The 16492-nt window shown below is 37.4% G+C and overlaps 1 protein-coding gene across 1 annotated transcript in view; it reads right to left on the bottom strand.

The window, feature by feature from the left end:
• Positions 1-16492, bottom strand: part of DNAH3 (dynein axonemal heavy chain 3) — a 58727-nt gene that overhangs the window by 39901 nt on the left and 2334 nt on the right. Inside the window, exons 2-14 of the mRNA XM_054180299.1 lie at positions 10796-10850; positions 9537-9711; positions 8851-9040; positions 8033-8228; positions 6985-7110; positions 6141-6336; positions 4944-5123; positions 4404-4540; positions 4144-4249; positions 3405-3583; positions 2166-2350; positions 1572-1695; positions 881-1034 (exon numbers count right to left, since the gene is read on the bottom strand). Coding sequence (XP_054036274.1) covers positions 881-1034; positions 1572-1695; positions 2166-2350; positions 3405-3583; positions 4144-4249; positions 4404-4540; positions 4944-5123; positions 6141-6336; positions 6985-7110; positions 8033-8228; positions 8851-9040; positions 9537-9711; positions 10796-10850 — 2003 coding nt within the window. The remainder of the gene's footprint in view (positions 1-880; positions 1035-1571; positions 1696-2165; positions 2351-3404; positions 3584-4143; positions 4250-4403; positions 4541-4943; positions 5124-6140; positions 6337-6984; positions 7111-8032; positions 8229-8850; positions 9041-9536; positions 9712-10795; positions 10851-16492) is intronic.

The raw sequence follows: 16492 nt of genomic DNA, 5'->3' as shown, positions 1-16492 counted from the left end.
ATTGCTTGCTCCATTTTACAGGTACTGAGCAGGCACTGAATTCAGATTGAGTCTCAAGTCTGTGCTTTTACAATGCTGACAGACCTTTCATAAAACTTGATCACTCATTCCATGACAATGTTTAACTTCATGTGTTCATTAAGCTGATTGTCATGTCATTGTGTGGACACACCCCTCATGGTGGTCATGTATTAAGAAGCTTCAAATTTAATTGCTTATTCTGATTTATTTAAAACAAAGTATGAGGGCTGTTAACTCCAACTAATTAAATATACATGTGTTATATGAGATTAAGTGCTGATATGTATGTAGGACTAGCAATTGATCTAAATCCTAAAATCATTTAATGGGTTCAATTTTCTCTTTTGAGCAGGACTTAATTAAAATCTTGGTCCTTAAGGCTCTATATATGTAGAAATTTCATTGTCTCACTGTGAGTTAGATGATTAATTAAGCTTCACAATGCCTGTGAGATCTCTCAAAGGTAGCCATTCTCATTTCCCAGCAGAGGCATAGCTGAGACAAACGATTCAGCTACATGCTACATTGCATAGAGAGCCCTGAATAGAATATAGGCATCTCTGCCTTCAGCTTCCCTCTAGCATCTGAAACTTCCCTTTCTGTGATACAACACAGATTTAACACCTATAGACAATTTCTGGAAATGATAAAAGCAGTCAAAAATCATGAAGTTTTAATTAGAGGAGAAGCAGAGAACTCAGAATACAGGGACAGGATGATATTTGCTACAGATTTCTAAACTGAGAAATTTTAAAGCCATCTTGACAATGTATGGCCAGAACACCACAGGAACAGGAACCAAACTTTTGCTCATCCAGCACCTTGCAACAAGCTCCATGCTTGACTAATAATTACTAACCTCATATTCTGCTAGTGCATTATCTATATTCTTGTTTAACTCTTTAAGTTTCTCAGTGTTGTTCTTAATTTCTTGCATGGTCGTGACATCCCGCTTTTTGTAGCTTTCGAGCTCTCTATTATAACCTTCAAGAGTTTCCTCAAACTGAGAACACCTGAGGTAAAGATAGCTAGGTCAATAGGATGTTCCAGTTAATTCCTTTCCAGGTTTCAGTTACTTTATTAATTGTAGTGGGTACTGCCAGGTGAAATCTGATCTTGATACCAGCATAAAGGTAAATACGGATGCCAGTGGAAACCCATTAATCAGCTAAATCAGCACTGTGCAGTTCACAAGATTAGAAATCAAGGTTCATTTTCAAACCTCCTAATTGATTTAGTTAATTTACATTTGCTCTCTTTACTACCTGGAAGAAATAACAGAGTGAAGATAATGTAAGAAAATTCTATGTAATGCTGTACTTTACAATAAAACAACAATCACTGTTGCTCCGTTCAGACCTATTTAAAGCACAGGAATATTCTATCCATGCTCATCAACAGTATTTTCATGACATCTCATCAGCTTTCTTTTTCACTTTTTCATCTCCCTTCCAAGTTTTCCTTCTTTGACATTATCTCCCTTTTACTGATAATGAGCATTTTCTTTTACTTAAAAACACACAGTGAAAGAAAATGTCTTAACACCATACCTTTCAAGCAACGCCATCTCTGCCTGACTCCTCCTCTCATTCAACTGATCTCTACTGCTTTCAAAGACTGTCTCAATCTTTTCAGGCCAATGGAAAACTTTGCTATGCAAGTTCATGTCAGCATCTAAAAGGAAAACAAAATACAGACATTTTAAGGAAAATACATTTTAACCAATAATTGTATAGAATGGCTGTTGTGAAGAATAGGAAAAATAGTTAAAATTACATTTAATGAGGAACAGAGAGACTACGTATTGCAAGCTGCTGGCTGAATTATCTTCACTGCAAAGAGAACTGTTCCCTAAAACAAGTTAGATTGACAACAAAACTCTGAAATCAAGTTAAGAACATGCAATTCTCTGAATAAGACCTTAGCTAGGCACAGAAAATTAGTAAGAATAAACTATTCCAGAATATCAGTTCCATTTAACTACAAACACAGACCACTCCTAACTAAATACATTTAATACACCTACATAAGGTGGATAAAAGTGATGTTTAAACCATATTTAGTCCATAGTGTGTAAGTGCTGAATTATTCACAAAAGCTAAAGCATCATGACTACGATGACCAGGTATCTAATTGAGACTTACAAGAAAGATCAGCATAGTTCATGAGGAATTCCAGTCTGTGTGCTGTTTTAGCAATCTCCTGTCTCAATTTGTAAATGGTCACTTCACTGGATTTCTTTAAATATTGAAATAATTCCACTAGCTTTTCTGTGTTCTGAGGCACCTCACTCAATTTCTTTGCAATTAAGCTGTATTCACTGCAAATGCTACAACAAAAAGAAAACAGACATATCACTGGGATCACAAATGAAGACAGATGCAAGATCTTGTTAATTAAGTTTGTCTTTTATACAAGAGTATTCAATTGCTTTATAATAAGTACTCGGATTGAATACATACTGAAGATAGATAAAGGATGGTATTTTACTCTGTAAAATCAATTATATTATCCCACTATGTTTGTAAGAATTGATATATAATAGGATGATTGCTAAATTAGTTCCAAAACACAATTCTCAGCACACAATCTCCTCCTTATAGGTTTAGATTTTCCTTTTAGAGACCCAATCTCTTGCACAAAGAAATGTCTGAATGCAGTAAACAAGAACTCACTTAATCACCTCACATCAATATAAGCAAATAAACAAAGTCATAAAAATAAGAACTATTAAACATTCTAAGTTTATTTTACATTGTATATGGGAATAGAAAATACAGAAAGAAATCATTTTACTTTCCTTCTTCCCAGTAATACATTTTCTTGTTACAGATTCCAGTTCAGTACTGTAAATAGACAGTAGGCATGCAAACAACAACCACACACAAAGGATAGGTTCACTCAAATCAGCTCAAGCCTTGTAAATGTTGGATGGGCATTGTCTAGATGCCCTCCACAGTAAGTGGAGGCAGAGAGGCCTCTCTAGAGTCTAATTCATCTCCATATGGAGATGCATTTTAGATAAGTGGTTTGAATATTTCTTTATAGTGATTGTCTCTCTCCCTTCACTTTAATTACCGGGGGGTTCGGGTTGCTTTATCTGAACAGCAGCAGGAGAACCTCAATCCAAATCCTAGAAGGTCAGTAGTGTAGGAAAGAACAATAGCACATTTCCAATCTCCATGTACACTCTATACAGACTAATGTAGGTATTTATTTAGAAATATCTTTGTTCCTGTTAATTTTAAATACACAGTTTGGTGTCCTTGAACACATCTTGTCTGCACTAGAAAATCCAGCAGGTGAATAAAGTTACCTCATTCACAGATATAGAGCCTCAGACCATGCAGACAGCACAAACCATGCACGCTAATGACACATACCCTTCATTTAAGGTTCTGCTTTCCATCACTTCAAATTCAATCAATCTATCTTTAAGATTTTGAGTCCGATTGCAGAGTTCCTCATTTAGTCGTGAAGCATCCAGACAGAACATGGCCAGAGGGACAGTGACACGCATGGAAGCTATCTCTCTCTTCAGTTTTGTCAAGTTGTCAATCTTCTACAAATGGAAAATAATACATCTGTTGCTTTTTCTTAAAGTCTATGGATGAAAAATGCTAAGCAACAATTAATTTGTTCCCATCCAGCAAATGGATAGCACATTCCAAACAGAAGAGGGAACAACTACTTTTTATCTTTCCAGAGCTCAGTTCATGGGTTCCAGGGATTAAAAGTTTGCACAATAATATGCCATATTAAGGAACACTACAAGTTGCCCAAAGGAGTATTTATCCACAGACTAATGCAGAGAAAAAGAGCCAGAGCTGACTAAGGACAAGACAGGCAAAAGATCAGCAAGCTGCAGATTCACCAATTACTGTGGGTAGGTTTCCACTGGATGTCCACTAAAATCCAAAACCTATAGAAAAAGGCCATAAAGAAACCTTTGCTCATTTTCACAGCAACCCTAAAGGGCTACCTGAATTGAGATGGCTTCTCTAGTGCTGCCAAGGGTAAAACAAATTATTTGAATGGGGGTTCTTTAGTAATACCTTAGCAAGTCAAGCATAATGTGTCAGCTACTGTATGAACATGTACCAGTTGTGAGTTACATATTACCTCTACTGAAGCCTCTAAAGAATGACTTTCTTTCAAGAAATCTGTGACATCTTGCTGTGCATCATTGTTCAAAAGATTGCTGTATTTCTTGTACACACCTAAATATCTTAAACACAGAAGATCACAAAAACAAACATAAGATTCCAATGTGAAGATTCTCTCTAATAAGAAACTAATCAGCTCAATCTATTTGAGTCAAATGAATAATGTTATGAATCTGAGGGCTTGGATGAGCTACAAAGTTAACAGACAAAACTTACTTCTGTGGACCAAGTATGTTGCTCTCAAAGATCTTTTCAAGTTTCTTCACATACTCTAAAAACAATGATTCATGTGGTTTGACTGTTCTCAGAGTGAGATCATCTCTTTTCAATTCAGGAAATAGTAATCTTTCCACCTAAAAGGAACCATTGCAAATAGTATAATATATATAGAATAGAGGAAATAAAGGATTCTATTGCATATTCACCTACCATTTAAAAAGAAAAAAAAACATTAAAAGAAAAAAAATAACAAAAGCAATGTGAAAGGGCTCTGATTCATAGTTAACACTTGGTTATACACATAGTTTGTTTGCAAAAATGGTATGAAAATCAAAACAGGGCTTTCATGTAAACTGAATGTGAAAAAGAACAATTTTTATGCCATCTTTTACAATCACAATTGCTCACATAGTTTGTGATCACAACCCAAATCTTTATGTTCCATTTGTCAGTTTTCTGCCTCATTCATAACTTTCTGTATCACAGATAGGTTTTATTCATATCGTATTTTGTAAGCAGCTCTAACTTGTCCAGTACCTTTGGAAGTTCCTCAGCACTGTCCAGGATCTCCTTGAAGCAATGACTGATTAAATTCCAACACTCTTTCAAAGGTGGCTCAAAGACAATCTTGGACTCTTCCACATTGAGTTTGACTATTAGTGTCTGAGGTACAAAGAACTGCATTTCTTTGTATGGTTCTGTAAAATCACTTCCATCCTTATGGAAAAGAAAGCAAATTGTACATGACAAAGAAATCAGATAAAGCAGGATAGGTTTAAGATTCACGCTCACCCAAAACAGTGCTAAAAAGTCTCACAGTCTAATGCTTACTGTTCAAATTATGTGCATTACTTGAAATAATGCAGAACACTCATTTAGTATGGACAAGGACACTGCATGCATAAATGATGTCTGCCAAAGATCACATGCATGACTATGCACCCTTTTGACTTCATTCATGTGCTTCCAGAAAAACACATTTAAGTGTTGTGACTCATTAAAATCATTTTTAAAAAACTAATAAATGCATACTCACTTCAAAAGCTGAAAACTCTAGTTGAAACCCTAGGCCTGCAAAATGATTATTTAAATAAGCATATCTTGACCACACAAGAAAAAATCCATTGATTACACACAACTGTTTGAATGATCCAGCCAGTTTTTATGAAGGCAAACCGCTATCTGGGCTATTTTAGCCTTCAGAGAGCAATACATTTCACAGAATCACAGAATGTCAGAGGTTGGAAGGGACCTCTAGAGATCATTGAGTCCAACCCCCCTGCCAAAAGCAGGATCACCCAATGCAGTTCACACAGGAATGAATCCAAGGCAGGTTTTGAAAGTCTCTAGAGAAGGAGAACCCACAACCTCTTTGTGCAGCCTGTTGCAGCGCTCCGTCACCCTCACTGTAAAGAAGTTTCTCCTCATGTTGAGGTGAAACCTTCTATGTTCAATTTTGTATCCACTGGTCCCTGTCTTCTTCCTGCACACCACCAAAAAGAGATTGTCCCCCTCAATTTGACACCCACACCTCAGATATTTATAGACACTGATCAGATCCCCTCTCAGTCTTCTCAAGACCAAACAGACCCAGGTCTCTCTGTCTCTCTTCATAGGGGAGATGCTCAAGTCTCCTAATCATCCTTGTGGCTATCTGCTGGACTCCAGCAGATCCCTGTCTCTTGAATTGGGGATATATGAATTATCTTCACTGCTTAGATATGCAGAATGTACCTTGTGGATCATAAAAAATGTGAGAAGATCTTCTAAGGAGTTCACAACCATCTCCCGTAACTGTAATGACATTAGTGCTGCCACCGAATGAAAATAGCTCTCAACTTGCTGAGGGGAATCACTGTCATTTTCAGGGGCAAGATGAAGCCATTTCCTTTTCTCATCAAGGAAAATTGATGCACAAGCTGGGATCCATCTACAATGAAATAACATGCAGACAAAGTTTTTAAAAGTACTCAAAGAATGAGCAAAATTCCACGGTCTGGCAGAAAATGAACTAGATGTTAAATGAAATTGGAACTACCAGGACTAAAGAGGAAACCTGAGGTTTTAAACTAAAGATTTTTGTTGTAACAGCCCACTAGCATTAGTTTAAATTCATATTAACAGACAAAATACTAGTAGTAACAATGAATTATTAACATTAAATAAGAAACTTGAGTTTGGAAGAGATCTCAGGTGGCAGAACAGTCACCTTATATCATGGGCTACCACCTCACATAAACTGTTTCTTAAATGGATCCATTTCAACAATTAAAGTCAGGTTTTTCTGTCTCTGTTTTTATTGATTTAGACTCCACTCCTCTCATGATTAAAAACCTTCTAACTTCCAGTCTACATTTATTCACAGTCAGTTTATTCCCACTGGCTCTTGCACAAGCACTCTTGCAGTGTCAATAGCTCTTTCGGCACCCAGAAATGTATGCCTTACTGCTACTTTCCCTTGCTTTGGCAGCCTTGTGGTTGGGAACAGTGTCATCTCAGCTTAAGATTTGTTTTTAAAAGGGGGCTTCATGTAAATCAGACATTCTATTTATCTACTGTCACTACAGTTAGCACTGACTCATTCTGAAGAATATTGTGAGCTTCCACACAGTGTCTTTGAATGACCTCCTCAAATGCAGTAGGCAGCAGTGGCAGGTCTCCACAAAGCAGCTCTTCAGTGCGAACAAACCTTAGCTGACTATACCTATGAAAGTAAAACAAACAGGAGATTGTATGGAATTCTCTTAAAAAAACAAACAAACAATGGAATACAGACAGGAAGGTTATCATACATATTTATAAACACTAATTTCATTGATGCATACCACTTCACTGCTAAACTGCCCAACCAGTGGACTTCTAATGGTTTTTTTTGCTTCTGGCAACATAAAAGACTTCACAAATTTCATTTTGCATTTATTATATGTTAAATTGTATTACTTTTTTTGTTACCATGGCTAGAACACTTTCTTGTCCTTTTCCTAGATTCATTAGTGTAGGCATTAAAGAACATACAGAATGACATCTACTGCTTCTATTCCATATTAATAATTTTAAGTATCTAGCATGGCACAGATCACAGCCTATAACACGCAAGAGCTTAAATTCCTGCAAACAGTATATAAATGCAAGAACAGTTATCAGGATTACTAACTACCACATTTAACTCCATAAGAAAACATATTTCAATTTTCAAAAGTCCCCAGACCAACTTTCAAATACAGACATTTGAAAGGGCCTCAATTTTAAGAATTACTTTTGTTAATTTCAGAAAACAAGATGAGAATTCCAAAGCATTATTTAATGGAGCACTGTATCATTATTTAGAGATATCTTCTCACAGAGGGAGGTGATCTCTTCCTAGCACAACCTGTGCTTCACTGTGGAAACAGAAAACTTGTTCATGCTTGCATTGAGAGTCTGCAGGAAACAATCATTTTATGTTGCAATTCTCACAGGCTCAGACAAAGAATCCTTTACAAAACAGATGTTGCCACTTTCTGTCCAGAGGCTCGCTGAGGATCTCTGTAGCATGCAGAGAGAAGTCAGCAGATCCACTCTTTTACCAAGCCATAAAATAAAAACATTCTCAGTTTAATAAAGATCCTATGAACAAGATATCTTACTGAGAAAGCCAGAGCTGTTGCAAAGTGGGCATCAACGGATTCACGACGAATAGATTCTTTTCAATCCAGCTTTTCACTTCTTCATAAGAGCTGTGCCATGGGACTGGTGCACGGACAACTCTCTGGGGAAAAGGGCGGGGGGTACCTCCAATAAACAGTCTCTCTCTCTCAGCTGGATCCATCAAGATGTAATCAACTAGAACAAATCACATGGTAGGACTGCATGACATACAGAACATGAAAGCATGGTGTCATCACAGCCCAGGAAGCCGAAGAATTCCGCACATTTAAAGCCTATACACTGTCATATGGTTACTTGCATGTTTTTAGGATGAAATACAGAGCAATAACCAAATTAGCAATTTAACAATAAAATTATTTTAGAAAAAGGAAAGAGTTGGTCTTGGTTCTCAAATTAAGAGGCAGGAGAAAACAACTTTTCATTCTGTCTTTCCAGCTGAAGCACATTTATTTCATGCTTCAATTCCTTGCTTATAATCCCAGGGTGGATCTCCCTTTCAAGGATGATTTTTTAGGTTTCTTAGATGTTTGTGAAACACAAAAATCTAAGGAACCATCTGTTGCATCTAGTAAGGACATGACAGTCAAAAGTCTTCTAAATACCAAAATTCATGGTACCAAAATTAAGTTCCTACCAATGGCCCATCACATGGGAGATCAACAGAACTCAGGAAGCAGACCCACTACCTCTTCTTGACATTAGTGTGACTACTAAAAGGGCCCACAAACAACACAGACTTGCTTTGAAAGTGCAATAAATACCTATGGATTCTGAATCAATAATATTTGAGTCTTACCAATTGCTTTCTTGAGGTTGATATGATAATCTGCCTTAATCTCCTCCTTCAAACTTTCAAGTAACTTCTCTGGCTTTGGGTTAGCAAGCACGTGAGCTGGAATATGCTTTAAAATGCCATTCATCACTTCCTTATCATAAGGTGCCAGCATGTCTTCCTGCACTCCATTATAGATGTAGTAACAGTACCGCTAAAAAATGTTTACAATATGATATTTGTTAGAGAATTTTCTGACAGAGAATTAATTACAACAAAATATTTGCAACTTTTTCATAATTTTAACCTTATCTGCAATGGAAAAAGCTGTCTGCCACTCGGTTGGTTTTAAAGCACTGTAAATGTCTGACACTTTTACAGTACTTCTGTCTGGTTGGATGTAAGCATATATACCAGCATATGAAATTACTGATCTCTGAAGCACTAGCCAACAATATGAGAGGTTAAGTATATGGGAAGATAACTTCAATTTGTAACCCCTTTAAAACAAAAATCAGACTGAGTAGCTAGAAAGATACAAATATTGTCAACTCCTTTCCCATTTATAGCAGCAGTTTGCTACATTGAATATTTACATCTTCTAGACCCCATGTACCACCTTCTTTCCTCAACTACTTTGAAGTTTACAGAGATGTATTGCAGATTATTACTGCTCCTACTCTTATCTTAAAACCAAAATACATAAATACCTCTATATCACTTCTTGAAGGTGTTTTTTCTTGCTTACTTCTCTCCTTTTCACATAAGTGCATGACATCAAATTGTTCCTCTGGGGTGAGGGGGTGGTTGTCTGTATAGTGTATGCCACGCAATTCTGGCATGTGAGCAAGTGAACACAATGAAATGGGATCCAAACTGTTTGACAAGGTTTATGCAAAAAGAAAACAAGCTTAGTTCACTAAAGCAGCAGTAACAAATGAATAAAACAAATTCATAAAGAAGCAGGAATGGAGTCTTAAATCACTATGGACAAGTAACAAGCATTATATTAATTTAGTTCATAGGTCATACTTGTCCACACTTCAGTGTATTTCAATTAGGCATAAAAAGTCCTCTATACAATTGCACACCATAGCATACTACTTTAACAGAAAGAATACAATCATGTAAACCTTGCAGCTGCACCCTATCACTCAGACAGGCAGCATCTTATAAACAATTCCATCAGTCAGACCTATGAGCACTACTATTCAGGTTGCCCAAGATCTCCATCTATTTTCAGACTATTCTATGAAAATCTTAACAATATGAGCTTAAAATCCATATTGGCTCCTTTGTGTAAATGTTACACTACAGGCATTTTTCATGATTATATGCTGGTTTCTGTAATCACTCAGGATGAACAATACTTGATTCTATACTTTATTTACTTATCCAATGTTCAGGATGAACAATACTGTATTCCATATCTGATTTACTTCTCCTTATTAAGTCCTTATTTCAAGATAACTTAAACATCCTTTTCCTCTTTTTTATGGTACTCATCACCACATTATCTTAGACAAGAGTAAAAAAGGTACTGTCATAGCACCTCCAGAGAGGACTATTTCCTTGTCTTACAGATGAGCAGAAAGAAGACAAAAAGAAATATTTGCTACAGCAGATTACTCAGTCTGACACAACTCTAGGAACATTACAGAGCATTTAAACCCTCAGCAAAACTGAGAGACTTCAATTCTACAATCTTCTCTAGTCAGTAATTATGAGAGAACGCCCCTTCCTTTAGCATGCCCAAGACTGACAAAAGTCCTGCCACAAAGCAGCAGTTTAAAGGTGTTCACTTAGCACCATGGAATTCCAGGCTTAAGGCACAGACTCTTTTTATTTTGTTTTCAGAGTTAATGTTTCATGCTTGGATGCTTGACATAGCATCCAGATAAAAGGAAATACAAAATTACAACTCAGATATTGAGGCTGCTTGTAATCATGTGCACATTTACAACATTACCGTTCATTACCTATAAGAATTCTGTTGATTTCTTGCAGAACGTTTGAGCTTTTTCCTAGAAGGGCCAAATTCTTTTGAAGCTTTAAGCACCAGTTAAGAAAAATCACATACAGGAGTATTTTTCACCTAAGATATTGATTCAGACTGGCGAAAAGCAGAGCTAAATCCATTCACCAGATAATGAAGTAACAGCAAACTACAAACAACACATTCAAATATGGATACGTGACGAGGCTGTCCTCTGCTCTGCTGAACCCAGTGATGTCCCTGTTGAGGAGAACTTGAATCTGTGCACATTTTCCAGTGTTAAATCCCGTGCAGTAAGAGAATAGTTATTAGCTATGGAGTCACTTGGGCTTCGGTGGTATCGCTGTTCCTTGAATGGAGCTGCCAAAGTCAGTGATGCTGGTTGCATCAAAGGAGGATAACAGCTGCTCTTAGGAACAAGCTGAAATTTGGAGGGGAAAAAAAATGAAGCAGTAGCTTTACACAGCACAGTAATTTAAAGAGTCTTCTTGGAGTTCAAACAGGGTTAAAGATCAATTAGTATAAAGAGCAAATTCCTGAGTTTGACTTGTCAGTAATTTGACCATCAATCTATTTCGGGGTCATGATGTTCCACACATGTATAAGAATAACTTTACACAAGGCTTCAGGAGGAGTATCCATGCATTTTTTTTGCATAATCAAGGTCTTTTTTATAAATAAGCATTAATGCATTATCTAGTACTCTCTACTACCCCACATCTCCATCTTGCTTTTATTCTTCTCCCTACATTTGCCTAAATTTAGAAAGTTCTTATTCCTCAAATCTTCATTAATGATCTGTCTGCTTTTAACACTCAATCCTTCTAACAGCTGAACAATGTAAATTCTACAAATTCAGTTCTCATCTTTTCCTCTCTCCCACATCAATACAGGACTTGTAACAGATTTATTGTCTGTTCATTCCATGTCTTCTCAGGTGCCTTGGTATCTATTGACTGGCTTGTCACCAGTCCTGATGGCTCACAGGTATAAAGGACATGGGATCAAGGTGCATGTTTCTTATCGAGACACCCTCAGAGAGAAAATGTACATAAGACAGAATCATGAATGTACTTCATACCTTTGGTCATAAAGCTCTTAGTCTAAATTCATATTTAGATTGTTTCTGTATTACATCTTTTCTTTTTCTATTCCATTGGAGTAACACAACCATACCCCTGTTACCCATCCCTCCCACTTCACAATGCAGCATTTCCATCATCAGTTTTAGATCATTCTTGATAAAAGCTTCTAAATACGTTTATGACATCACATCTTTGGTTCCCTCATTTCTCTTACTTTCCCCTTAGGGGCTGCAGTTGAGCTCATCTTCTCAGCATTTAATGACCTCTGAGAGGACAGCACACTGAAGCATAAACCAGCTTCTTTTAATTTAATCAACTGATGCAGCTATGAATTACGTTTTTTCAGTCTATCATGAGCTTCAGTGAGAACAACAATACAGTTTGCCAAAATGAAATAGAGACAAAGGCAAGATTATTACATCTGCCTTGCATTTTTCTTCTGACTGACAGGATGAATCTTATCAGGAAAAGAAAAAGCATTCACACTACTGCTGCAGTCTCGCTCCTTAAATTAGCTTCAGAAAGTTCACAGAATCTTTTGAGTTTGATTTCTTCCACTGCACACACCAGAGAGGCAGATCCCTAGATTACAGTTTTGGGGGAATTAACTGATACAAGAATTAAAAATAACTCAGAGATTTGGGGATTTTCTCCAGACAGCCACTGAATATCTTTAGGAATTGCTGAAGTCATTAAGCTGAATTCTCATCTGCAGTCTTAATTAGGCCCACTTTGTAAATTATATTCTTGCCTCCCCGCTAGGTAGAATAACCTCCTGAGTGCACTGCAGGTGCTTTGCTATGGGCAAAAAGTTGGTCAGACATGAACAGCTGTTTCTGGAGAGGAAGAAGGTCACTTCACAAAAATCTACTGCTTATGTGACAGAAAAAAAAAAATCAGAACTGACTATATCAGCTCCCATGTCATATATAAACCCTTAACACATGCCCAGAAGTCTGATCTGTAGATGAAAAGAGAGAAAAAAATAACCCCCCAACATTTCTACCATTATTTTAGAGTATGTTTCACTTAAAAGTTTCTAACAAAGTCCAAGATATCACCTTTTCCATCAGAAACTACTTCAATCTTTTCACAAACAATATCTTTCCAAAGAAAGACATCTTAGATGAACTAAGAGCTGACACAAAGGAGCAGCTCATGGTGGAAAAAGCCAGCTCACCCTTCTTCCTCCCTTTAAGCATTGTCATATGTCATATGTAATTTTCTTTTGTGTCACACAGCAGAGGCTGTAGTTGTGCAGCTGTACAAGCTATCCATTCTGATCAGTGCTTCACCTGTCAAGATCTCAGCTGGTTTTGGAACACCACTCTAACTCAGGGGCTTTTGTGCTCTGCCTTAAGAGTACTCAGGAAGGGGGAAAATCACAATTTGTTTGGTAGAAAAAAATATTTTTACCATATGCTTCCTACCCCAGAAACTTAACCTCAAAATATTTACTCAAAAATGTAATGGCAAATCATTGTCAATAAAGAACAGATTTAAACTGCCAAAGCTTAATATCCAAATCATAACAGAAACCATAACAACATTTTTCTAAGTAAGAGCATCTCTAATGAAGTACCTTGATAACCTACTTAGGACTCTAACTTAGTAATTTCAATAGGTTTTTTTGCTGTCTTTACTTCAGTTGCCTAAGGCCTGGTAATATATGATGCCTACATCACTCTAGTACATGTAATTTAATGTATAACCATGCACAAGGGGAGAGAGCACACACCTGGTACGACTCTGAAGGTGCAGCTGCAGCAGGTAGGGATGGTAACTCCGGTAAGCGTTTTTCATGACTCATGTTGCATACAGAATCCCTCTGTGACTAGAGAGAAATTAAAAACAACTTCAAAGGCATTTATGAAATACACTGTCTCCTATGAAGAGAGACTGAGATCCCTAGGGCTGTTTAGTCTTGAAGAGAAGACTGAGAGGGGATCTCATGAATGTGTATTAATATCTGAGGGGTGAGTGTCAAGTGGAGGGGGTCAAGCTCTTTTTGGTGGTGCACAGTAATAAGACAAGGAACAACAGGTTCAATCTCCTTCAACATGAGGAGAAACTTCTTTACAGTGAGGGTGACAGAGCACTGAACAGGCTGCCTGGGGAGGTTGTGGAGTCTCTTTCCCTGGAGACTTTCAAAACCCACCTGGATGCATTCCTGTGCAGACTACCCTAAGTGATCCTGCTTTGGCAGTGGGGGGTGGACCCAATGATCTCTTGAGGTCCCTTCCAACCTCTAATACACTCTGATACTGTGAAAGATATCATTCTGAAACAGCACAGACTTTCAGTTTTCATTGAGAATTACATATTGCAGCTTTTCTAGTTTTAAGGAAATGGACATTCTGTGGAGTAGGTTCCTCAGCAAATTGGGTTTTCAGCCTGCATCGTTCTTCACAGTCATGTGAGAAATCTTATCACCAATAAATGTCAGATTAAAATCACAACAAACAACTAATGCTTTTATATCACTGAAAACAATTCAAACTGGTTTAAATATCTTTAGTTATATTAAAAACTCCACATGTGGAGTCTGCAATGATATAAACACTGGATATTAAAACATTAAAGCCTATCAGACTACCAACCTGACAGTGAAACTGTCCAAGTTGTACAAACTGCATTCCTAAGGAGAAAAACAAACCACTAGATTTTCTTAATGTTTACAATGACCCAGGTTCCAAAAGAAGCTATATTGCCACTGGAAAAGCACACTACTCATGAGGACTCTGCAAAGTGCTTAAATACAAATGTTAGAACACCTAATATGTCTTGGGACTATGTTCCACCTCCTCAAGGTGACAATACTTTGAGGGGACCTTTCAGGACTCCACACAAAGCTCTCTAACAATATTCAGCTTTACAGTGCTTTAAGAAGCTTCAGAATGACAACTTTCCTTAGCATAGGCAAAAATCTCATCTCTAGTCTGCTCTGAGTTTCCTAAATTTGTTTAGGAGATTCATGAGGAACAAATTCCCAACTACACAGTGACACTATCAGAGAAAGAAAGTGGATGTATGTGGTAGCTGAAGACCAGAGAATTAAATCACCACAAAAGAGGAAATTATTACCCAATACAATCATGTTTTAATATTTTTAATGTAATTTTTAGCATGTGGTTATTGCTTTTTTATATATGACTAGAAAACAAGGCTGCTCAAATCTAATTTTCCAATGGGAAAAAAAAACAAACATGCCCTCCTCAGTATGAAAGTAGAGCTCATTTAGAAATAAAACTTGAGAAAGGACTGATCTGATTTACCTCCTTGGTATTCCCCAGTGTGCCTTCACACAGACACACGGGAATCAAGACATCATCACTGCCAGGAATAATTCAGTAAAGACAGAAGGAATTGATCTTGATTAATGGCTAAAAGATTGGGCCTTAGGGTACTTTAAAAATGAATAAACCATGTGGTTTATTAGGAGATTTGCTCATTCTTAAAGCTGCAAGAGTTATTAAGAAAACCATTGCTCATTCTAAAGCAACTCTTGATTTATGTGCCTCATAACCAACCTTTAAAAAACTTAACCACTTGAGCAAAGGAATTCTTAATAAGACTTATATGGTAAAGTCTTAGGTCCAAAGAATATTCAATGAGTGTTTTAAAATAAAAGTTCTATCAATGTCAAACCACTAGGCACCAGTAATGGCTCATTGCATCTGAAGCTCTCACAGTCATTGCATAAAGAACTTACCCTCAGGAGCCTTGGGCTCTGTTGGCTCAGTTTTGCTTTTGGGTTTGTTCAGGTTTTCTGCTTAGAAGTTTTTGGTCCTCTCCCTCGAGAGAAGCACCTTGTCACACGTGCTGGAAAAGAATTAGAGACTCATTTCAGGTACTATACAAGGTGTTGAAACAATCAGCTTCTTAACTGCCAGGAAGAAGAATAATAAGAGCTCTCCCCTTCCTTGTTTACAACACTGAGCTTTCTTCCCCTCTGAATCACACGCTCTCCTTTTTTCTAGTTCTCCTTAAGCTCACTCTTCACCTTGTTATTTCTAAGTCTCCCCAGCTGTCTTTCAAGCAAGTAGTTTTTTTTCCACCTTGCCCTTTTCCACTTTCTCCAAAAACAGGCCCCTAGTTGTGGTTTACAGCAAACAGTCACACATTAAATACCACAAGAAATATGCACATATCAACAGGAATGGAAAAAGAGAAAGACAGAGATGCCCAGCATGCTTTACACACCCCCAGAGTGCCTGAGTGATCAAGGTAAGAGCAGGTGCTCCCTTGAAGACCCCTTTGTTACCCGTCCCTCTGCCTGTTCCAGCTTGGTGAACTTTTCTGACACTCAGCTTTTCAGTCCTCAGATTTGTTGTCACAGTTACAGCATAGCTGGTGCTTGGAGACAGGAATTCCCTCCTCCCTCTCTCCCTCCAGCAGAGAGAAAACAACCCTTTACAGTGCAGTGCTGCACCAAGCTGTGGTTAGGGAGATCCAGTTGCAGAACCAGTGAGCAACTGTGCAGGTTCATTTTACCTTTGAAAGCTACGAAAAGTGCAGTCCTAACATAACTGGCATTTGTTTGAAAGTACTACACACAGCAAAGGAGCTCCAAGAGCACTAAAAG

This window comes from Dryobates pubescens, chromosome 4, assembly GCF_014839835.1.
Source record: "Dryobates pubescens isolate bDryPub1 chromosome 4, bDryPub1.pri, whole genome shotgun sequence".
Classification (NCBI taxonomy): Eukaryota; Metazoa; Chordata; class Aves; order Piciformes; family Picidae; genus Dryobates; species Dryobates pubescens.
This window is presented reverse-complemented; position numbering and strand designations above follow the sequence as displayed.